At 37.6% G+C, this 24,830-nt stretch overlaps 2 protein-coding genes across 3 annotated transcripts; one reads left to right on the top strand and one right to left on the bottom strand.

Moving 5' to 3' along the window:
• The first annotated feature begins 1,379 nt into the window (after window positions 1–1,379).
• LOC145212655 (uncharacterized) lies at window positions 1,380–13,328 on the top strand. The gene is made up of 20 exons (XM_080080860.1): window positions 1,380–1,618; window positions 2,329–2,500; window positions 2,859–3,004; window positions 3,632–3,764; window positions 4,766–4,911; window positions 5,387–5,539; window positions 5,616–5,828; window positions 5,895–5,987; window positions 6,058–6,205; window positions 6,526–6,636; window positions 6,704–6,872; window positions 6,947–7,073; window positions 7,136–7,278; window positions 7,593–7,774; window positions 7,847–7,975; window positions 8,040–8,159; window positions 9,032–9,250; window positions 9,530–9,672; window positions 9,805–9,969; window positions 10,049–13,328. Exons 1-20 carry the CDS (start codon window positions 1,537–1,539, stop codon window positions 10,108–10,110), a joined length of 2,856 nt encoding a protein of 951 aa, XP_079936986.1. The 5' UTR covers window positions 1,380–1,536; the 3' UTR covers window positions 10,111–13,328.
• On the bottom strand, window positions 12,876–23,264 carry LOC145212656 (vang-like protein 2). 2 transcript variants are annotated; one of them, XM_080080861.1, is made up of 14 exons: window positions 23,096–23,264; window positions 22,732–22,826; window positions 21,547–21,635; window positions 21,022–21,111; window positions 20,768–20,920; window positions 20,573–20,679; window positions 20,327–20,420; window positions 19,668–19,828; window positions 18,657–18,799; window positions 17,588–17,726; window positions 16,644–16,755; window positions 16,152–16,294; window positions 14,726–14,822; window positions 12,876–14,036 (listed from the first exon to the last, which is right to left on the bottom strand). In XM_080080861.1, exons 1-14 carry the CDS (start codon window positions 23,146–23,148, stop codon window positions 13,890–13,892), a joined length of 1,623 nt encoding a protein of 540 aa, XP_079936987.1. In that variant the 5' UTR covers window positions 23,149–23,264; the 3' UTR covers window positions 12,876–13,889. The 2 variants fall into 2 exon arrangements, with proteins under 2 accessions (XP_079936987.1, XP_079936988.1); XM_080080862.1 differs by having other exon boundaries at window positions 22,762–22,826; window positions 23,096–23,263.
• Between the last annotated feature and the right edge of the window lie 1,566 nt (window positions 23,265–24,830).

The following is a 24,830-nucleotide window of genomic DNA, read 5'->3' as shown; positions in this document are numbered from 1 at the left end:
TTTAATCCGGCCCTCCAGTGGCAAGACAGTTGCAAATTTGGCCCTCTGGTAAAAAAGTTTGGCCACAGGGCAACTATTACAAAAAGTAATGACATATTAGGTCATTGAAGTTAAATACACGATAAAAGTTCACCTTTGAAGTAGTTCACTTTAGGAGTCGTTTAGTCGTTTACATATGCAGTCGTTTTACATGTGCACAAAGCAATTCACCAATAACAATCGTCTTCTACATCTACCCAGTCTACTCTACACTCGACATTCTACACGACAGAACAATCCCTTTCAATGCACTTGACGTAGTACCTCATTCCACGGAGGTCTGGAACGAACGGGACTGAATCACGTTGCAATTATCACTGAAAACTATAAGGAAGTGAATTGTTACATAACACAACGCATCAGATTGCAACACAGGTTGTTGTAAGGAAAACCGGAAATTAATAAAAAATCAGCAATGACTGTCAAATAAGATGTAACATTATTCACACAAAAAAGTATTAAAAAGTGTCGATTTAGAATTTGTAACTCTGACAAGTGTCTTTGTTCAGCACGTGTTCGAGTTCGAGTAAGGCGCGTGTTGGCACTTGAAATTCATTATCACGGTAAAACACTTCACATTTTTTTGAAAAAGCATACATTATCTGGACGAGGGCATCTTGTAAGATACCCTAAAACGTCCGGTACTTTACAATAAACTTTTTCTGAAAACGATACCTGTTATGATAATGTTAAAATTGAACTTTTAAAAGTTGTTTTCAGCACCCTTAATCGTGAGTCATCGCCTTAATTAGTTTGTCATTATGGCATGTCGCAAAAGTATACATCTATTTTCGTCGCAAACAGTTTGCACACGCCCAGGTGCGGTCTATAGTTCAATCACGTTTACTCCAATGAAAATCATTATATAGTTGTCAGGCATAAACAGATGACGACAACTTCCCTTTTCAACGTTCCGTTCGGAGGAAGTTTACTCCAGCTTTATGTGGTTTGGTGGTAATGTTGTTTTTTTCCTTTCCCATGTTGACCGACCGTAGTTCCAGCATGTATTTATTATTTTCGTTTCTGTTGTACGTACATAATCAAGGAACGTTTTTTTAATCCAGGAACGTTTTTTTTGTACACTTAAGGCATTTTTGCATGTAACTCTTTCGGAAGTTCAAAAAAACCTGTAACTGCTGAGTTTGGTATTTAAAACTATTCGTTTCAAATTGACAACTTGCATTGAAGTTTCGCAGCAAAAAAGTCAATTTCACAAAAAGGAAACCGATCAACAACAGTGCGTACGTACGATCATCCTCCCAATCATACACTAATTTTGTTTGATAACGACAGAGTTCCGACAAACGCAGTAGACGCCAGCTCTGTTAAAACCATTTGGCCTAGAGGCGTTTCAATGCAAACAGGTAGTTTTGTCAGTCTCCACAGTCAGTCATTCACGCGCTACCGATTGTTGACTTCAAAACACAGTCTTAATAAGAGGTCTGCTTAATGTAACATTAGCAAAGTCAGAAGCCTCAGTACAACCTGGTGGCATTTATGGAAAACAAAGTTTATGCTTGCCTTGTTTGTTGGTGGTCATTGCTAGTGAATATTCTGGCTGTTGGCACATTGGATTCAGGTGCGTTGAAATATTTTGCTGCATTTTTTGTTACAGTTACATTTATGCGTCTGTAATGTGCGAGTCAACAAAACACACGTTCTTAGCAATTGTATGAGCAGTGGAGAGTTTAAATATAGCTTTCCTTTTAGGCTGCGTAATTGACCTTATGGTTTTGTGGTTCTTATCAAGTGCACGTGCGTCAATCGGAAACGTTTTAAGAGCTAAATTCAAACACAGTTTTTTAGTCACATTTCTCTGGTTAAATTATTTTTTTTGAAACTTTAGTTCAAAATTCATTGAAATTTAAGTCTTTGTGGAAACAACACCACTTATAATGACTGTTTCAGCACGCAACATTTTTACATTAAAGTTTGGTTGGAAGTCAGTTAACTTGCAGTTTTGGGTATTCCAAGGTCTGTTACGACAAGACTAATGTTTCATAACTTTCCAGTAGGGTCTTGCAATACTAAACTGATAGTTGCCTACGAAATAATTACATAAAAAATGAACAAAGTGGCCATGCTGTAACATCAGTATCGAAGGTAAAATTACATGAACAACCAAAGTAAAACACATTGTCCGCTTATATCCACAACGGTATGGAAATGATTAGCATGACTGTTGTTTCTCCTGACTTAGTACGTCAAACAAAAGATTATTTTTAAATCAATGCAAAACACGCTTGGTCTTATTACGGTTACGACGGCATGTACTTTTCATGCCTGCAGGTGGTGTCTCAAGTTTCATCACATCAACAAATCACAACGTTGAAGGAACAACTGCAACAGATAACCCGCGTTTACAAGCAACCAACGATTCGTTCTTCCTATCGTTTGCTTGTCCGGACAAGAGCGGATTTATTGATCGTCATAACTTTTGTGACGGTTATGACGATTGTAGGTGAGCTTTCTTGTGTACAGAAACTATCAAAAAGAAAGTAAAGCATGAATTCCTAACGTGTAATATACAAACCATACGTAAACTGTTACAGCCGATATCATGCTTAACTACCTTGTTTTCACGCTTACAACATGGCGCAACATCTGAGGAATCTCCTTTTCATTTCAGTATTAGATTCAAAGTAAATTGTTTTCTTACATGCAATCTTTGCAAACATACATGTAAACAAAAAATCGAAAGCATTTATTTTTTTATTTTTACTTGAGGTTATATTTCTGATGAAAAAATAGGTTTTAAAATGCCCTAAACTCAAAAAATTTATCGTATTTTTTTATCTATCAATATACAATGATTGTAGAGATGGAAGTGATGAAATAAGATATGACCCAACGTTGCATGAACACCTCCCGGGAACAAAATGTGCCAGATTGGCAAGAGGAGTCAAAACATTTTGTTTCTTACCATCAGAATACATGTGCGACAATGAACTGGATTGCTATTTCGGTAAGAACCTTCCATTCCGTGAAATTTTGTCTGGAGAAATACGATTCCATAATGCGAGTTATAGGATTAAATCGGCTTGTACGGCTTTTCTACCTGGGCGTAAGGCACGTTGGTTATCATGTGTTGCATGGGAATATGTGTAATAGAGCAAAAGGATTAGTAAGACCTGTTTGGTGTAGTTCGTCAAATAGGAGGTTGTGACTTACGCTCATAAAATTGTAGGCTACCACTGAACATAAATACATTTTTGTGTTAACCACCAATCAAAGAGTCGGTAAAAAGGTGAAGTAAGCAATACTAATCTCGGTACTTCATCACCCTTAACTAATATTTTCGGAAAGTTATATGTTTTGTTTGATTTGTTTCTCCATAAGTAAGGTTCTGCATACCTGTAAATAACATGTTTAAAGCTAACGCTTTCAAAATGTGTGTTGCTAATCGTTGTTCGAATTAAATATTTATGAAACTAGCATCGACCGACGTGTACAGCAGCATTTTTAGTGGCTCTAATTGGACTAATCTATAGCTCTAAATGCAGAAATGTATCAATTGCTTTACCGCGCTACATGTATCTCTAGGAATTGAACTTCGAATACACCGAGCATGTCACTTTTTGTTTTGTTTTAGGAAGTGATGAACAAAATTGTCCGCACACTTTTAACTGTGTCACAGCATTTCCCATGAACATGTTTCGATTTCGGGTGCAGTTTTGTGATAATTTTGTCGACTGCATGGATGGTTCAGATGAATGGAAATACGGGTACGGTCTGCTGTACCTAATTTGTTCTCCAAAATTTAAAAAACGCCATGGTTTACCAAGCTCAGCACTTTTTTACCATCTTCTGAACGAATGTTTGTCTATACATGGTCTTTTTTTGTTTTTGCCTATAAATCTATGCAATGTTTTGCAATTATACATCAAAGTGCATTTTTACATGACAGTCGGCATTCCGGATTAAACACAACTTAAATGTAGGGCAATTAAATAAATGATTTAAATTTAGTAAGAATATCATTGGTTTGAACTAGGGCTGTTATCAAATAAAGGTTTTTAATTTTTCAAATAATCAAATAATTGTTTTCCTTTCAAATCAAATAATCAAATAATTCAAATAATTTACAATACCGGATATGTAAGTCCCAGAGTCATTATTAAATAAGGATAGTTAAAACTACTAAACGAATTTTGTAAGCTCTTAGTCATTAAATCTAGGCTACATCTTTTTTTCTGTTTAAAATAATAAATTAGTACAGATAGGGACAAACTTCAATTATCCTCCGTAATTTGGCAAAACCATCTGAACATATTCCGTGTGTATTTTACGCTATTACAACATCTTTTTTTGGGATACTGGCTGAATTGAATAGTGATCTATACCATTTTAATCACTTGCTTGAAAAACTTCAATTATTCCTGGGTGTAACTAATACCGGAATGAACAAAAAATTATCATGCTTTTTTGTCCAACATTTTTGGGGGATTGGGTAATGAACATTAATATAAGGCTGAAAACATATGTTTAAGTGCTTCTGTGTACCCGCAATTTCATAAAAAGTCCCCAATGTGTTCAAATAAATTGATTTTGTACATATATCGAGGTGTACTGCATAGGAAAAAATTATTTGATTATTTGAAATGAGTAAAAAATTATTTGATAAATTTTCAAATAATTAAAAATTTCAAATAATCAAATAATTATTTGTTTGATAACAGCCCTAGTTTGAACGTATTTCGATTTTGAGACGTAAATTTTGCCCAAGGCCGGACGTTCAGGGATTTCAATGCGCGGTCACAAAGACGAGGTTAACAAGTCACTGCATGCTGCCGACAATACACCGGTGCGATGGGATTTCTGACTGTGATGATGGTACCGACGAATGCTTTTGTGATTCTGGTTCAAATTCAGGTTTGAATTTCAAGCGTTTTTTTTAATGTTTTTGAGATCTCGTATGTTTGAAATTACCGGTTTGGTATAGTCTACAAGGCGAAATACCAATATACCCCAAAAGAGTGACAGGCGCTTAGCGTCAGTGTAATCGTTTATTTATGAAACAGAAATATTAATTTCGAACACTCAAAAAGTGTATTTTGTAAATTTAATGAGTGAAGGCGGATCCGTCGGTCATCATCCTGTTACACAGACTGGTTCTTGTTGTCTGTTATGACATTACACTTATACGTCTACATAGCGATGTTCTTTTTAATTGAACAAAATTGTTAATAAACTAAATCGTCTTTAGCAATTGTTAATTGCTAAAGTTACCCATGCCTTTAACTTGTCATTAAGTTTTTACAACTCATCCCTAAACTACACACAGAGTAATAATGAATCATATTTAAAGACCATTCTTGTTAACGTACTTATTTTGCCCTTCCGTCAGTTGTGTTGAGCGACAAATGCTTCCGATGCTTGGACAACACTTTGGTAATTCCCACAAAGCAACTCTGTGACGCTACTTTTCATTGCAAAGACCTCTCCGACGAATGTCTCTGCACAAACAACAGACCAGCAATATGCGAGCAAATCTGCCAAGGTAAATACTTGGAAATAATTTAAGCGTCTAAAATATCATTTCACCATCACTCACTGTTGCATTTTTTTATATTTAGCAAATCAAGACTGTGGCGCGTGCAAAGTTGGCCAAGTGATGTGTTCCTTGCAGCAAAATCAATCAGCTATTTGCGTGAACCGGACACAAGTTTGCGACCAAACGTTTGACTGCCCTGACCATGAAGATGAACAGAATTGCGCTTTTAACTACGAACAGATGTTCAATTGCTCAGATGGTTTGCAGTATTTGCCCAAACACGTGCGCTTTGATAGTAGGTCATACATTTTCCCTTCAACATAAAGCACCTTGCCACTAATCTCCAACGTTGGTCCTTTAGATTATACCGATTGCAATGACGGATCTGACGAAACTGGGCCCAACTTACTTTATCGGTGCAAAACAAACATACCAGATAAGAACAGACCTGGAGGTAATGGCAAAACAATTTTGGTTTAAAATATCTTTTTTGAGCTCACAAAACTACTCTGCTCCTTTTGCAGCTTACATATTCAAGGGACCAGCTTATGCTGAAGCGTGTGATGGAATGCCTGATTGTCTTGATATGGACGACGAATGTAATCCGGACTTATGCAGAAATATCACCCCTCCATCATTTTGCAGATTCAAAAATCCAAAATACGGATTTCAGTGCGTGCTGGTAGCCTGTAATTAACATATAGCAACAAAGCATGTTACTTCTTAAATGACTGTGGAGACTTACAGTCAAAAGCAGTGCAAAAGTAACCAAGCGATAATAAAACCACAAAACCAAGTGATACAACATACATCAAGCACACAACAGTTCCAATTAATCACATCCTAAATTTCAACACTAGTGCCACAAGTTTCTCGCGCTGTTTCAATCAGCGCACTTCGTTTATGACGGCATGTCTGCTGGCACTGCAGTCATTTGCAATTACGACCTGTAGGCAAATTGTTGGCGTTTCGAGAAAAACATGTCTTTTCAGGTGTCCCACTTCTGGAACTTCGTTGCTCGGAAAAGATGTTTGTGACGGTTACCCAACGTGTAGAAACAACCAACCACATTTGTCAGAAGACGAAATTGATTGTCCTGAAAGGTTGGTATAATTAATTACAAACCTTGTCATGGATGAGGGGCATTGTTTTAGACTTTTTTAATTGTAGATTCTATTGTGCTGACCATGGAAAGTCAGGATTGCCAATTCACATACCCTTAACTGCCCGATGCAATCAAATTTCTGACTGCCACGATGTCAGTGATGAGATGGGTTGCGACCTTACAACTCACTTCTACTGCTTATCCGAACAACCGAAGTACACTCCCAGGCATAAGGTACAGTGAAGACAAATCTTGGATACTGGATAGCATCGGTTTAACTATTAATGCAATGTTACAAACGGGAATAGGTCTGCGATGGTGTGCAAGATTGCAAAGGCGGAGAGGACGAATGTCAAAATTGTTCTAAAAGTCCATTTTCGTCAGATGAGCTCTTAGTTAGTTCTCCAATACTGCAAGCTATTGTGTGGATAACAGGTTTGCTGGTATATATAATACACTATACATTTTACACGTCATATTTCTGTAATTTACAACAGGAATATTTGCTCTTTTCGGCAACACGGCTGTATTTATTCATAACGGAGTTCGACTGTGGAGAGTGCGAAGTTGTAAATCTGCAGTTGCTTTTGTGAATCGAACTCTAGTACTGAACTTAAACCTTTCGGATCTACTTTTAGGGGTAAGAGTGATACTGATATGGTTATAACATTGCAGAACAAATGGACGCTTAATGTGCTCATACACTAAAGTCTAAAATGTCTAAATTTTGTTTATATGAGGTGATATTTTCTCTGCACATGGAGACTAGCCATTTGCTGTTTTTGTTTTATGCACCTTAGATTAGCGTTTATGTCCCATTGCAACCGGAAAACCTGGCCAAAACACCCATAATACTAATGGAATATATATTTTTGTCGAAATTTGTGGTAACGGTTTTGTTAGGTGCTTTGTTGCCTTTTTGTTTATCCATTATAAAAAAAATGCATTTTCCAGGTATATTTAATCTGTTTGGGGGCCGTAAACAGTATCTACGAGGGAACGTACTGTCATCATGACATTCAGTGGAGAAGCAGTGGCTTCTGTGCAGCGCTTGGATGTCTTGCAGTCATTAGCGTTGAGTCTTCTGTCTTCATCCTAACCATCATGACAACCTACAGACTACTTGTCCTGGCGAGGTTCGTCCAAACTTTAAACTCTGTGGTTCACACTCAAGTTTTATGGTTTTACAAACAGGATGATTTTCGCAGACCCTTTAGCTCCATAAACGGAAGCAAGCGATTTGGTATTGCCATTGCATTTTCGTGGATACTGGCAATAACAATAGCCGTTCTTCCTCTTCTTCCGTCCACGCAGGATTATTTTTTGGCTGCCGTATGGTAAGAAACTAACTTGCTAACATTCGTGCTTTTAAATAGGTTGTAATTTTAGATTATTTTGTAGGTATTCCAACAACCCATATCTAACAAATCCAACGAGGAATAAATTCGAAACATTTGTTGAAAGGCTTCAAACTTTCGACAGTCCAAACAACGATAGGTTTCATCTCACGTCGTCTCTACGGTTCGCAAATGCATTTTCTATTCTATTCTGGTTCATTACGGTTATATCGTGCGCATTATGTGACCACAAATGATACCCTGACGTTGGAACTGACTTGCACATGTACTTTGATGTGTGAAAAACTTAATTTTATGTAATCTGTGGTGTATGCCCAGTTGTGGCATCCCACAGACGAGGCATGGGTTTTTACTAGAGATGTACCGAATATTCGGTTTGCCGAATTTATTCGGCCGAATCGATCATTTTTGCAAAGATTCGGTTTCGGCCGAATCGCAACAAATTATTCGGCCGAAACCGAATCTTTGCAAAAATGATCGAATTGCAAAAAAAAATCTTTTACGAACACAAATTTAAATCGTTAAACGTGTCTTTTCTGCTTATTATGGTCCACGCAATCTTTCAAAAGCCCAAACATAACGAAAATTGCGTCAATGTTTATCTTTTTCAACACATTATCGTTTTTCCCACGGTAGTAAAAAAATTAGTAATTCATTGGTAGGTTGCCAATCATGCTTAAGGCAGTTTTAAACCCCACAGAACTGAAATAAGGACGAAACACAACTATTTTGCACTGGTTGCCTGGTAGATGAAAATTTTTTTCACGTTAAACGCGAAGCGTGCGACTTCGCGTGACGTCATAAATGATTCGGTTGATTCGGCCGAATTTATTCGGCAAAACCGCCGAACATTCGGTTTCGGCCGAATCGAAATTTAGCCGATTCGGTACATCACTAGTTTTTACCCTGTTACTCCCAACAAGCTGGAGTGCCGTTGGATGGCGAAACAGTGCTCTGTCTGCAGTTTATAAATATATAGTTTAGCGTTTTTTATTAAAAAGGTCGGGAAAACATATAATTTGCGTTTATCTTCAGGTCGACAACTTGGCGTTCACTAACAGAGTCAATTGCGAAGCTAAACTCCACCATCCAACCTGAATTATACTTCGGATATTATTCGGCCCACGGTGTTTGTCTGCCTCGACTCTTCCCAGTACCCAGCGTTGACCGAGCATGGGGTTACTCTATGTTTATTATCTCTGTTAATTTTTGTGCATTCTTATGCATGATTTTGACGTACATCGCTATATACAGGTAACACTATTTACTATTGTTTTGCCATCTGAATCTATACCAACACTGCCAGATAAATTGTAAAAAATGTTTTTCAACAATTTACGCCGATAAAGGCGGCATAAAAATATTCACTCCAATTAAATTAGGATTACGACGCAAATTGCATGTTACACTTCACACGTTTTTTAGTTGTTGCCTACAAAGACAATTGGTCAGAACTAGCGTTCTAAATCTTTAAATACCATATCACTGGCTGTGCATAGGCAATTTATGATCCATTATACGTCTGCACTTCAGATACAGCAAAAATGGTTCCAGATTGTCAAGGCGCGGTGGACACAATTATCTTCCATCACTTCAAACAAAAATCAGTCGCATTATCATTACCAACTTTTGCTGTTGGATTCCGATATGTGTGATGTCATTTATTAGCGTTGCAGGTCAGTACAATGACGGCACACATATCAACCCACAAGTTATAATAAGAAAAGTCAAAACTATTGTATCCATTGACACATAAACGAAGGTAGAACAAAGTACGACTTTGACAATAAATAAATAAATGCTTGCAGGGGTTACATTATCGGATGACATCTACGCAGTTGCTGCGATTGTTCTCCTGCCAATCAACAGCGCGGCCAATCCTTTTCTATATTCCAAACTGCCTGATATGTTATGGCAAAAGTTTAACAACAAAATATTGCGAAAATACAATTCAACTATTCGGAACCGATCAGGTATGGAATGCTAGTCGCAATGTTACAATACATTTGCAACATAAGATTGGATTACAAAACAAGCACTTTCTTTTTCCAGGAATAAAAACAGTATCGACACTAACTTATCATCGGGGATCCAACAAAGACACTCAACTGTAACAAGCTTTTATCTGGAAACGTAGCAAACTTTCCTTACATGACCGGCAAAACGTCACAACTCACAACCCTATTTTTATGCGTTTTAGTGATCTGATTGTATTACCTGCCAAACACGGTAATCGCACCTGCCAATCATGACTAATGCATAAGTTCAGCGCAGCGTGGTTTAGTGTTTAGCAAAGTACAGCAGCCATCATGCTGGCACGCAAGTGCACCTGTTACTGTGATCAGGAGGTCAAAAGATACATTTCATTTACAGACCAGCAGATCTGGTAATTTACTTTGAAACTTACGTTGTAACTACAGTAAGTTTCAGAGTAAACTAGAATAGTGGTTTTCCTAACTTATATATTGCCAGTTTATATATACTACATCATATTTAACGATGTATCACATATACCATTTACTATATTTATAATAGATATATATTTGGCATTGGGTCCCTATCTTTTTCCTGGCACTTTATAACAATTGTTTCTGCAAGCATAATCTTATGGGTCCCCACACATATGCATATGCGATTTGGTAACAGTAAAAATAGGGCACAATCATTGTTAGATATTTACCAATTTACTATACACATCATTTGATCTACACATACGATTGTTTTTGCAAGCAAAAACGAATGGGTCCCCACACGCGCGTTTGTGCGGATTTATGGTAAACAAACATCCTGGTTATTTTTAGATTCTTAAGGAAAAACTTAACCAACTTTAGCCTTAACCCTACTTTAAAAGTTTTGTCCGTATTGTTTTTGCATCATTATTGTCATATAATTACAAAAAACAGTAAATAAGAACAGGAAAAATACTTTCAATTTAATCGCATGCTTTGACCTTGATATTGTCGTTCAAGGTCAGTTTTTAAACACAATTTTCCAAAACTGAAAATGAGCTTGATAACTTAATAAAACGACATAGCATGGCTGCGCAAAAACAACTGATTTGTAATCACCAACACGATTGTCTCGTAAAACGTCCATCCGGACGTCAAGCTGAGCTCTCCCACTGCATTCACCCGATTTAATCGTAAACAAGTGAATTACTACCTTGAGATTTGAGACTTCTATCTGATTGACAGTGTACAGATGTTATGGACTGTAAAAGTAACTATTTGGCCGATTAAATTTTTTAAATACTAAACGAATAACCTACTGCAAACAATTGTTTAACATTTCAGCACATTAGGGCTTGTATTTCTGGCCTGAAACTTATTATTTTGGGGTTTAAGGGGTAAACATGGGTGAATCCAATAAAAAGTTACAAAATTCTTTAGAATAGCTTACATTGCACCAACCAACAAAGCATGAAACCCTCAGAATATGTACTTGGGTCAGTACAGCCGTTTTTATTTTTTTTCGTTTTGGGGGCCTGTGGGTGAACCGCTGGGTCGTTTGGGGTCAAACTTCAGGAGAATCAAATTCGGAACAATAACTAACATCTGTGCAAATTTGAATACATTTAAAGCACTCTATTTTGACCAAACGCATTTAACAAACCAGCGTTAGACAGAAACGAATATTTTGGGATTTAAGGGGTGAAAATAGGTAAATCTTTTTTTAAGGTACAAAATTCTTTGAAATACCTTATATTGCACCAAACAACAAAGCATATAACTCCTAAATGAAGTACTTTAGCAAGTATAGCCGTTTTAAAAATTTCACGTTTTGGGGGGCTGTGGGTGAACCGAGGGATCAAACGGGGTCAAAATTCTCATGGACCATCTTTAGACCAATATCTATAATGTGTGTAAATTTGAAAAAGTTTGAACCATTCTTTCTTGACCAAAACGTGGGAACAAATCCGCGTTAGAAAGAAAAAAAATATTATAGATAAAAACAATATGTGTCCCCTTCAGGGAAGGGGACCCATAATTACCAGATCTTCTGGTTAGTAAATGACAGTATCTATTGCTTGTAATTTTTTTTTAAAAACGTATTGGGAAACACTCCTTGACCAAAAATAAAAAATAAACGGCCAGACAGATTTGGTAGAAACAAACAATGTGCCACTCCTGGAAGTAAATAGTAATGGAGTAAAATACACTTTTAATGGATAATTTACACAGCCCTTTTCAATAACATTATGCGTACTGGTAAAACGTTAACAAGGTGCGTTCTTTTTTAGATTCGAAAGTTCAAAACGTAAAACACCCGGAACGCATTTCACGAATTTAGTCAATGTTTTGTTCCCAGCTAATGTTCACTTCACGCCTTTTGTACGATTTAACAGTAAACCAAGAACAATGGAATTGAATGGAAAAAAACACCAATAGGCAAATTTGCCTTAGATTCGAAGCCGAAGTCTTTTAATTTGTAGCTAATAAGATAGTATGACACACCGCAGCAAGACCACATTATCGCACAGGTGCGTTGAACCGTTTATTGTATTACGCAGTATGTATGTTGACCTGTCCTACAATCCAGGTGTTGCGGTCTAACCAAACGGGCAGTAACATCTTGCCGACCTGTTTACGCGGTTTAGGTGACATCATTTTGTTTGAAGACTTGCGGTCGCAGTACAAAATCCCAGTATCATTTGACCTTAATCATGCACTTGTTCATCTCTGCCCAACGACGCCTTTCATTGTGCAGCTGTTTCGCCACGATAATTTGTGTTATTGTGCCGCTATGACTTTGCAATAAATCAATTCATTATTGAACAATTTAGTGAAACTTTTTCGTCTCATCCAGCGTTTATCGTGTTTGAAACTGTGATTATCAATTTGATAAAACTATCACAAACCTAACGATCTGTTTCTCTCAATCAACCGTTTTGACGCCTTTTATTACGTGGAAAGCACATTAGGAGACAGTGTGTTCGTGTGTAGATAAAAAATACAAGTCGTCATTAGAATTTGTACAATTTATATAGGTGGGTTTTCGAGTAACAACCCAGCTTCAGTAAATGTGGGCATAAATTTAATCTAGATACAAAAGCTTCTGTACAGCGCCACATACAACATAAGACCAAGATCGGATAAAAACTACGTTGTTTTGGCAGCGAAAGGCCACATGGTCCTCACGATTTCAGCTTCGCGTGGCACATAGAATAAAAGGCCACAAACATGGTCGAGCCGCACTACAAAACTAGTGGCGTTGCGCGTAGAGTTAGAAAAACACAAACTTGAAATGCACGAAAACACGATTGCAGAAAACTGTGCAGCAAAACCGTATCAGTGCATAAATAAAACCGTAGTTTTTACCCAACAGGAATTTTTAACAAATAAATCAAAGTTCAATGGAATTTTCAAGAATAAGTTCATTTGTAAGATTAAAACACACTGATAGGAGATACATTTCACAATAAAAAAACATTCTTTAGTTTGTGGGCTACTTAAGTTTTGCAACATTCGCAAAACAAAACGAAAAAAACTTGGTATGTGGGTTGCCAGTGGATCGTTACACGATTGCACACTTTGCCTCTAAACTGCAGAAAAAGTGGGAAAACTCGCAGCTTTAAATTTGCAGCCATTGTTACAATAGGTGAAGATCCAACATGATCAACCTTTAATGGTTAATGGAAAAAGCATGCAGCTTTATAAAAGCAAACTTGCACTAAAAACTTTCAAACTGTTACAAAAGTTACATTGATGCACAAAAAACTGTAGGCTGTTGTTTCCACCTTAAATGAACATAAATCTCATGAGCAGAGAGCGAATTTCAACGGAACGACCTCGAAACCTCGTCACCTGCTGCGTGGCACCACCTGGCGGTGCAAAATCGGTTGCTACGGGCAACGACGCGCGATTGTCTTTTTGGCAGCGGTTTTGGCACGGCATCAAACCGAAGTCTCACTTTGCATCTGCAGCACAAATCTGTGGGTCGATGAATCAACAAAGACTTCCTGCAGGCGAACGCGGGGCAACCTTCGTGCGGTTACCACAAGTGAATAGTTCTGCTGGTTCAATCGGAAAACGCTGCCCTCCTAACCAAGAAAAAACGGATATGTTTAGAAGAGGATAACTAGTTTAAAATTTATGAATGTAGCTGGATAGTTAAAGGTGTATCTAGTAATTAGAAATGTGTCCCTGTTGAAACTGACAAAAAGGTGTTCAGATCAGAAATTGTAAGTCGGGCCGGGCTTTTCGGCCTGGATCCGGGTTCGGGCCTAGGTTTCTTTAAAAATGCGGGCTCGGTTCGGGCCTAACTTAGCACTCCGTGTCAGTATTTATTATTATTTTTATTATTATTAATATTATTTTGAATAAATTTAACTAGCTAAGTAATTAGTTGCTGGATTTATGCCCAACAGCCCCAAAACGCAATGTTTAAGACCATTGTCTAGTGTTTGTTGTCTTTTTTAGCCCAGTCAATCAAAGTTTCGGGTCTAAACGGAGTTCTCAAAAGCGATTCGGGTTCGGCCCGGGTTTCCGGCTTGTACTTTCGGGTTCGGGTGCGTTCGGGCTCCAATTTCAGGGCTGTTTACAACTCTGGTTCAAAACATATTTCTTCTAATTAAAGCCCCCTATTCCTGAAAATTCAAAATCAAATTCTCGCAAACAAAACAATATAGTTCATATCGAACTGAGTTTTGTAATATTAAAAGCAAACATTATGGATTTTTGTGTTGTACACGCTCCAATTCTTACAACATCTATTCTTCACGTCACGTACCTTGAGCATATTGACAAGTGGTTCGTCGCTGACTAACTCCCACTGCGAGGAGTCCTGACGTGGGTCGTACGTCAGAGAAGGACCGGGGTGCAAGTATCTGATGCAACGAAAAACAGTTATATCATGGGCGCAAAAAGCAGCAACAGTTTTGAACCCGGAACATCATTACAATGTTATCTGTGCATAAACCAAACAAACATATATACCAGCGGTTCCCAAACTGGGGTCCGCGGTCCTTTAGGGGTCCGCGAGGCAATTTTGGGGGGACCGCGAAGCGGGTAAAGTAATTCTATAATCTTATTTAGCGTCAGTTTGTGCCACTGAATAAGTTTAAATCAAGAGAATTGAGAAATCGACTGTCTCCATTGCTAAACAATTGCCTTTATTGAATGACAACTATCAAAAATGCAATTGTTCGCGCACAATCGTACTGCTTTTTTTTGTCTTCTCTGTAATGTCACAAGCTGTCTTTAGAGTTTAGATCAGGGGTGTACAACCTTCGGCCCGCGGGCCAAATGCGGCCCTTGATTAAAGGTTGTGCAGCCCGCTGGGAAGCTTGGATTTCAAATGTACTGGCAAACGAGTCCAACTATTATACATTTTTGAGCGGATTAATGCGCCCGATACCATTTTTTGCGACCAGACGTTTTGTGGCTAGAATCAAATGCAAATTTTACTTGTAGTTAAGTATATTTGGTATACAACAAAGTAAAATCACCTTGTGTTATACACAGGTGCGGCCCGCGATCTTATTTTGTCAATTGTATTTGGCCCCACAGTCACAAAGGTTGCACACCCCTGGTTTAGATCATTATTATGCGCAATTTTGCATAACTAGCGAAAATCCTGCAATCAGCTTTCGTTTTTCTGAAATACACATTCCAGCTTAGGACCGCGAGCCCCCGAAATAATGGCAAAGGGACCGTTTTGACAAAATAATGAAAAAGTTTGGGAACCACTGATATATACCGACCAAACGGAAATAATTACTGACTGATAAACAGTCGCGTTATTACTATTCCTAATGATTTTGGTCCCAGACTATATGCCTTCTTAAACAGGATTATGAAAATTGTCATTGAGACAAACATGGGAAATTCATTTTACATAATTTCCTTTGTACCGAAAACAAAAGTGTAGTTTGCTTTCCGTTAAACTAGTTTATTTATAAGTGTGCCAATTACCAGCTAAAGACCGTCCTAAAGTCATTGACTCGTATTCCGGGGCCTCATACCTCAAGGCAATACACATGAAGTATGTGCACTTCAAGATTTTAGTAATTCCTATGTAATCACCCTCTCAATTTCTGATTACCACAGAACAAATTGTACTGCGTGTTTCAGCCCTGGTTGATCGGGCAACTGGTATTTAGAGGGTATTAGACACGCATAAACCGTTGGCTCTGGGCTTTAGGCTCACAACTCACTTTTCAAGGAAGGCTTTGGGTGTCATATCATTCTTTACACAAAAAGCCAAATGTTTGAGAATTCCGTCAATATCGTAATGCTGGTGTTGACGTGTTGTGCGGAGGTATTTCTGCAACGACCGGGCAAGTGCTGGAAATATCGCCTGTGATATAAATTTTATAAAAGAAATTAATATTTGAACTGAAATGTTTAAACTGTTGTAAGGTTGGTCGTACACAAGGCACACGTTCATTTCAACGCGTTTTCAAACATTTACTTAAAATTGTTGATGAAAATGTTACTTGCATTTTTTTTATTAAAAAACAAAAACAAAAATGTCACTGTTTGTTTCTTTGCGCATGGTTACGTTTCAAAAACATCTCAGTTTTATGTCAATCACAACAGGGATTTGTTTGTCGACAATGCACCGAACTTCCGTGGATGTCTAACCATGTTTCTATTTAGTGCAAGGAAGCCAAAACCAGACGCCTGTATCTAAACAATCTCCATACCTTCGACGCTCCTTCGGGGTCCATTACAGATTCAGATCCTTTAGCTTTGGTTATCTCCTGTTCGCTCGCGCGTCGGATGTGTGTAAAAGCATCCTCGGTAGCGGCCACTAGCCTGAAAGGGTGAAAGCACACGTTAATCACATGATCAGGTTACCGTCACGGGTTGGGTAGCCCTCTGCTCTGGCTCGAGCCACTTGGTCAAGACGCCGGGGCATGTCAGGCAATTTGAAGCTCATATTTCGCGCGCGGCCTGGTGAACATTACTTGGCCCTCAAGCGACTTGCTTAGTTGCTGACAAGCCCGGTGGAGACAAGCGCGCAACGTGATAGCTAAATGTTTGAGTTCGCGCCAACCACGGCGGTTGTGGAGGGAACACAAGCCTTGCGCCACAGCCGGGTGCCTCCAACGTGTTTATTATGCGCTGATTTTTTTCACAGTCAGATATGCATATTTAGCGTCCCATGGCGATGATGACGTGAGCACGGCACACAACTTCGCGTCTCACAACAAACTAATTATCCACATGACTTGTAAATACACACACTACGCCTTAATATTGAAAACTATACAATGACAATACTTATTGTTCGTGGGTTATCTGTCAAACTATTTTCTATTGTACATTAAACAGGATATTTTGTTGTAGTAAATTAAACCACTGAAAACAATGTCTCTACTGTGTCAAAATCTTTCTTTGTGGAAAATCAATAACAATATTTACATGAGAGTTTAAACCACTCAAGTAAGGTACGTTTATTACAAGCACAATCCAGTTGAATATGGCTACCATTGTGGTGACGTAATACTAGGAGTACGTTCCAAAACTTGACGTTGAATGTTTCGAGAAAAGTCACCACTACTTACGCAAAGAAGTCGTCAAACCATTATAAGCTTATACGCGGCGGGCGATTTACTAAATCTCCTAAACAGGTAGTTTCCCACACCTGGCTTTTCTTTTCCTAATCCTCCGTTCGTATTCGGCTTCTTCGTAATACCGTTCGTTATGTCCAGCATCTCGTCGTCTGGCTACGGCCGCTATGATAGCCTGGTGGGTCATTCCGTGTGAGTCGTTGCCCGGTTGACCTGCAAAGTCCACAGTAATGACGGTTCAAAAATCCCTTCTTTGATTACCAAGCTGCTAGTTCAATAGTAAAAGCGCAATAATCGTAACATAAAAGTCGTAAAATAAAGCTTCTCTGAGCGAAATTGTGTGATCTCAACACAATTTTGAGACACTTATAGAACTAAGAGAGCAAATAATTTAACAAAAAAAATAAACAAAATTGGTCGTTTACTGTGTACGTCCAGACTGCAAAAATGCTGGGGTATTTGCTAAGCAAACACCGAAGTACAGGTGCAAGTGTTCACGTTTGAATAACTTTTCCGGGTCATTTGAAAACGAGTGACAACGAATTTTCAGTTATGCCACAAGAAGTGGCTTGTAAAACTCGTGTAGTTGCATCAATATTTGCACTTACATCTAATGTGAAGTGCCAAGTTGAACGATGCTGGTGGCAATGTTTGAGGTGAAACACTTGTTCACATCACATGTTTGGTTTGTGGGCCGTGAAATGTACCTTCTAGCAATGAAACACTTGGGCGCGACTGTTTTCGAGGTCCATATGCTTAATTTTTTTCTGTTAACTTTTTGTTTCAGTTTTCTTTACTTCAAACAAAATTATTTTTTAGGTTTTACCCATGGGCACTTTGAGTAATTAATACTGGCCATAACACTGTTTTACTTTAAGTGCAGATTTACAAAACCATTTTTTGTCACATTGCCATAATTAGAGTGTTACAGGTCTAAGTTGTATCCATCGTTTTTGCTGACCTAACAAAACCAACAGCCTAGAGTCAAGAGGCTTTTCCACACATCAAGTACGGAAGTCGGCGACAGTCCCAAAGGTGCGGCTATCATCTGATGTATCAAGTTACAGACCCACAAGAGGCGACAGAATCGGCCGACCCAGGGTGCGAACTAGTCCCCCAAGGGAAACGACAATGCCAACTCACCATCAACGTTGTACACCTTAAACGAATTGCTGGTGATTTGCTTCATTCGTGAACTGCGTGACGGAATTCTCATCAAAGCGGGATTGTACACCGGAAAGTCACAGTAGTATTTCTCGAGGACCCAAACGGAACAACGTTGAATACTAGGGCAAATAGAAAAACGGTTTAAAGTATGTTTGTTTTTATGTATACACAAGGAAAAGATTTATGTACATCACACAATGGGCATGTTTACAAGATTTACCACGCAAGTGATGTTATATTTGTTGAGCCAACAGTTCAGCCACATCAGCACATTTGTATGTTGTACAACTTCTTAAAAGATCAATGCCATTACCAAAAACATTTTCCATGCTATTTTTTTATACCACAATAGTGGACATTACAAGCATTAAACAAGGGTTTGTTTTCATTTTTTAACGTTATACTTTGAATGTTTTGAATTTCTCATTACAGAAAAAATTTTATCACCCACTGTACTAAATGTGTAAAGTTTGTTCACAGTGAGTTGTCTCAAACACATGAATGACTCAGTCCATTACAAAAAAATCATACAGCAATTCGATGTAAATTTTACGCTATGCATGAGTCACAGTAATAGTTTAAGTTGTTTATTAACTGGTTTACACCCAGGTCAGTGTCATTAGACACATTTTAAGTCAATCTGAAACTTATTTGCACAAGTCCAAGTCAAAAAAATTATTCAAACTTTTAAAGCACAGCATTTAATAATACTGAGAAGCTCAAAATTCCAACATTGGCCACTGGAAGGAAGGGCATGGTAGTAACTGGTAAATGTAGATAGTTTAAAAAAGTTGGTTGTTAACCCCAAATTTTGTTATTGACCCCAAATTAACAATTGTAAAGAAACCAATTTGGTTTTGAGACCTCAGTCTTTTACACATTATTTACAAAACTAAACTAAATGATTCTCGACTTGGACTTGTTCAGTAAAAATATGGTGAACAAAAGCCCAGCACCCAATAAGAACAAATGTATGTTTCCTCCTACCTGAGGTCCCCAATGCTGTAAAACTTTCTTTCGCCATCAGTAGTGCGAATTACTTCAAGAACAAATGTATTTTGTAAGTGTCGCAACTCCAGCAATGCTAATGAGAGATAGTGCAACCAGAGTAGACTGTTGGTAAGTCTGCCAGCATATGCAACGATTGACTGAAAAAAAAGAATGAGCAGTGCAATAAATTTTAAGGTTTCAATAATTTTGGCAAAAACATTGCTCTTGGTCATTGCAGCAACAGCAAAACCAGTGAGCCATAAAACACCCCATTATAAAGTGCGTTTGAGGTTTTGATTGCTAAGCTAATACACCCAAATCCCTGTTTAAAAGCCAATAAGTCCCAAGCTTTCTCACATCACTGTGAATGTAATAAAGGCACAAAGTGTGGCCCAGACAGGTCATTGGTACACAGCATTTAGAAATTGACAAAGGAAAAGGTAAATATTGACACAAAGGCTTGCCAAACCTTTATACATTTGTTGTTGAGGGGTCTTGTTTTTTTACAAAGTTTCAAAATAGCAAAGGTCTACAAAAGAACTGTTTTTGGCTGGTAGCAAATTCAAATGACAGTCTCAAACTTCCAGCAAATAATAAATAATTTACAACTGGTTCAGCACATATGACATGTTCAGTAAATTAAAAAGTCACAATACCGTGTAGTCCTGTTCATTTTCTTCAAGAATCCACACCACATAGTACAACCAATATGTCAATGTCACAAGTATGACAAGAACCATGATCAATGCTCTAGAAATAAAAAAACAGGGTTTATCTAAAAACACAACATTGGACACGCACAAAACTTATGTATACATGAAGTAGCAGGATTGACAACTGGAGTGTACAAGATTATTGAACATGTGTCTTTTTCGGATTTCATTTAAGAAAGATAAATTTACCTGAACATAAAAACTCTGGGCATGCTCGTTCGCTGCTGTCTGAAGAAAATTGCCCAAGACAGGATTAACAGGATAAACAGATTGAATGCCATGTCAATTAATGATCCCTGCAAAGTGTACAAAGGATTAGATGCTGTCAATGCTAATAGTAACAAATAATTTATTACTGATTTAACAGAAAAATCAATTATATACCTTGCACACTGTTCCACAGGAATCATTTTGAAAGCTTTTACCAAGGATTTTTGGTATTACCACAAATGCGATAGGTGTTACATATGATATAAAGGCAAAAAGTATTGTGGCCACAAAACCACAGTCATGAAATCCTACAGATGATTGTAGATCCTGAAGAATATATTTAGTTACAAAGTAATGCTAAAAAATGTGTTTCTGTTAATTGATTTATTTAAAAAAAACTGTAGTGTAACATCAACCAGTCGAAACACCTTTTTAAGTTTTGCTAGTGACTCATTGCTCAACTGTGTGACATCTGTTGTTCCTGATATAAAAGTGTTGGTTTCACCCCAATTGTCATCCTGAAATGCATCAAACAATGGAGAATTTTCATATGAAATCAAAATTATCATGTATTTTTCATTCTACAAAATATAATAAGAAGACAATAACAAAGAACAGGATGTAATTAAAAGGCAACAACTTCCTTATAGCACAAATAAAATCTCCATGTGGGGTTTTACATACAGCAAACAAAATTACAAAGGTTTGACACATTCTGGTATTTTAACAAAACACTTATGAGGCCACTGGATGTTTTCAAGGGCCATTCAGCAACATGGCAAAGTAAGCTGTGACCGGGATTAGAAGTAAACCATGTGAAGAGGGATAAGTCGCACAATTGACATGGCCACTGGCTACTGTGTGCGTTTACTGCAGCACCTAACCTGTCTTAATAGTGTTATGCCACGATGCAAGGTATTGAAGGGAATTTCACACAGTTTAATCAGTTTTACCTCTGGCATGTTGACAATTGTTTCTTCATCTGCCCTGCTGACATGTCTTCCATCCATTGGAGGAGTTCTGATCGTTACAGTTTTCTCAGCTGATCAAAAAACTTGTTGTGATAAAATGCCACAATAACTTTATGGATTAAAGATAACTTTTTGCCATGACAATCTCACCACTGCCATTGGTTGGTTCACAAATTATTCTGCAATTTGCATACCATACAAGATGCTGCCGCAACATGCCTTCTCAAAATATATTGTATGCACGCATGTAAAGTTAAATGTAAAAAACACAATATGGCATGTTTGCACATGTGACATACATCAGTGGTTCCCAAACTTTAGTTCCATGTCAATTTCTAATATTTTTCTGCCTTGTTTGTAACAAAATATATTGTTTTGTAAGAGTATTTTTGAAACATGCAGACATGAGCCAATAAAGGATTTTACAAAATAAACTTGTATTAATAAGTTGTAAAAATAATATATACATAACAAGAAATTTAGGGCTTGTTGATTAACATATTTTTATTGACCATAAACTTATGCCCCAGAATGGAAACCACTGACATATAGCTCACTTATATACGTCAATAAACATGCACTTTAAAACAAGCAAGTTTGTATGAGAATAGAGCAAATTGTTGGTATTTGGACAATAATATGAACCATACTAACATACATAATTCATGTGGATGATTTTAATTGTTTTTAAACTGCTGTAAAAGCTATTTGTAAGCATCCACATGGTAAATTAAGTCATAAGTATGTGTCGTTGGATGTTTTTTCCTCAATAGTTGTCAAATTATTATCATTCATAAAAATATTTCAAATAATCTTCTTTCATACTTATCATCCTATTCCACCACCATGCAGGAGCCAAGTTCATACACAATTGGTATTTTTTTTCTCTTTTTTGTCACACCCTTAACTTCTCCTACTGTTAAAAGCTTGACAATGCATTTAAAGATGATTATCTTTATGTTGATATAGCTAGAGGCTATAAGCTTGACTTTAGATGATCTGATAGCCATGAAAGGTGTATCTGTTTTGGCATATACTTGACAAAAAAATGAGTTCCAGGGCATTTGTTGCACAGGGTCCTGTTTTCATGCAATTATGATCAAGTCATTTTCAGCACTCATGCAATGCTTCATGGTTATTTTGTTGCTCTTTCATTCTCATACAAACCTGCACTGTCATCAAGGTCAATGCCACTACCTCGACCACGATGTCGTTTGCTGTGGTCTCTGTTTCGATGTCTTCTGTGTCGTGACCTTTCAGATCTGAAAGTAAGGAATCATAAATAGTAGCAAAACCATAAACAAATTTTAAAAGTTGCAAACCATGAATACCAAACCATCAACAAAATTGTGTTCATCAGTTTTGATTTTTACAATACAAAGGTCATTGTAGTCTTGCAAATTTAACAACAAATATTTTCCTTACACATAGTGATATATTTACACATTTATTAATACTTAATTACAACAGAAACAGATCACTTTAGCTGAACTATCACTGTTGCTTAAACATCCCTAATTATAATATGTACCTGTTTGTGTTGACAGAATATTCAGATTCATTATCAAGGCGATCAGTATCCATTCTTTTTACTCCACTAATACTGATTATAATATCCAATAAATAAAAATATATAACTTGCTGGCAAACAGCAGACCTATATCTTAAACAGTGTTTCTGTCAACAAGAAAAAAAGTAACACATAATTTTGTTGAAATTCTCATATTTTGTTGAAACATTAGGCATCAGCACGACGCCTGTTGCTAGAACAGTTTCCGCCTGTGAAAGAGACCAGCGCAACGTTCACGGTTCAAATGCGGTTTTCACGCACATGCATCACATCAAAACACTCCCCCTTTGTTTGACAAACTCCCTGTCATAAAAGGTTTCAGCTTGCAACTTTATTTTGTGTTTCTTTCTTTTAAACAGACTTACTCTTATGTCTGAAATTGGCTCATGCCGAACGCGACCACAGTCAACTGTCGACTTTTTCGAAACACTTCTACCACAGACCAACAAAGTCAACGTGAATCCGCGGACCGGCTAGCCGCAAAAAAGGCAAGGGGCAAGTTACAAAATGAAAGCCAATTATTCCGATCTAACCACTTAAAATTAAACAGGAATATTCCTCTTACAAACGCAAATAGGCAAGCAAATGTGAATGTCTGCAAATTCGCAGCTTATATTTCAACGCTTCAACATGTCCACTTTGGTAGCTAAAATTACAAATTAGTTGATCATTAACCAAACAAGGCCAGATGCCTTCAATCAAAAAACAAAGTAGCCTACAAGCTACGCGTATAGTTATGGTTACAATTTTACAAGACGTTCGCTGGAACATAATAATTTTCTCTTTCTTTTCTCACGCGGGATAGGTTCCACTTTTCTCCCGTGTTGCCGTTGTTTAACTTCCGCCCTGGCACTAATTTCCGCTCTAAACCGATTATGCCTGATTTCCTGATGTTGTGCTAATGAGATTTCACATGGACAACCAGCTAAGATCAGTTACCGTTGCTGAAAACGAAAACGCGTCAAAGCATATGGTGGGATCTAAAAAATATTTGGCATACTTTGGACTTGAACATACAGCCCCAGGCTGGAGTAATAACTGTTCAAGAAACCATTCAAGAAAATCGTCTGTGCCCTTGCCCATTAACTAACGTTCAAGGCTCAAGGGTATTGATTGCCTGAAGTCGTCAAAATCACAATAAATGACATACACTTTAGTCGCCAACCAATAATTTGTTTCCACTGTCATCTATTTGCCACTTATAGAATATCGATTCAAAAAAAGCATTGGCTTAGCCTACAGCATTTAAAATCAGTCTACACAACGGCAATCGAAGTTTTTTTTTTCACCATAGAACGAAGCATCAGTCAGTACAACCTTTCACTTTCTGGATGACCGGTTTTTCGTGTGTTGTTGACAGACATAACAATTCTTTAACGCCGGGACAGAAACATTTCAACAAGCGTGGCTTCAATTTCAGGGCAAGGTTTTGGTGAACCTCAAACAAGTACGAAAGGGAACCCAAACTTAAAGCATGGCATCTAAGAGCGTCACTCTTCGCCGGCTGCCGAGCAACGTTGGGCGGTGACTCAAAATATCCTCGTTGACTTGCAACAACTACCAGAAAAAAACGACCGAGTGCATTAACAGACTGTAAGCTGACATAAAGAAAAATTCTGCTTGACATAGCCTACGAGCCTTCATAAAACAGTAGAAAGTGGCGACCCTACATATATTATAAAATGTGCCGTTTGTC

The sequence above is a fragment of the Phallusia mammillata genome, chromosome 2, assembly GCF_965637545.1.
Source record: "Phallusia mammillata chromosome 2, kaPhaMamm4.hap1.1, whole genome shotgun sequence".
Lineage (NCBI taxonomy): Eukaryota > Metazoa > Chordata > Ascidiacea > Phlebobranchia > Ascidiidae > Phallusia > Phallusia mammillata.
The sequence above is the reverse complement of the archived record's forward strand: the minus strand, read 5'-3'. Positions and strand labels throughout refer to the sequence as shown.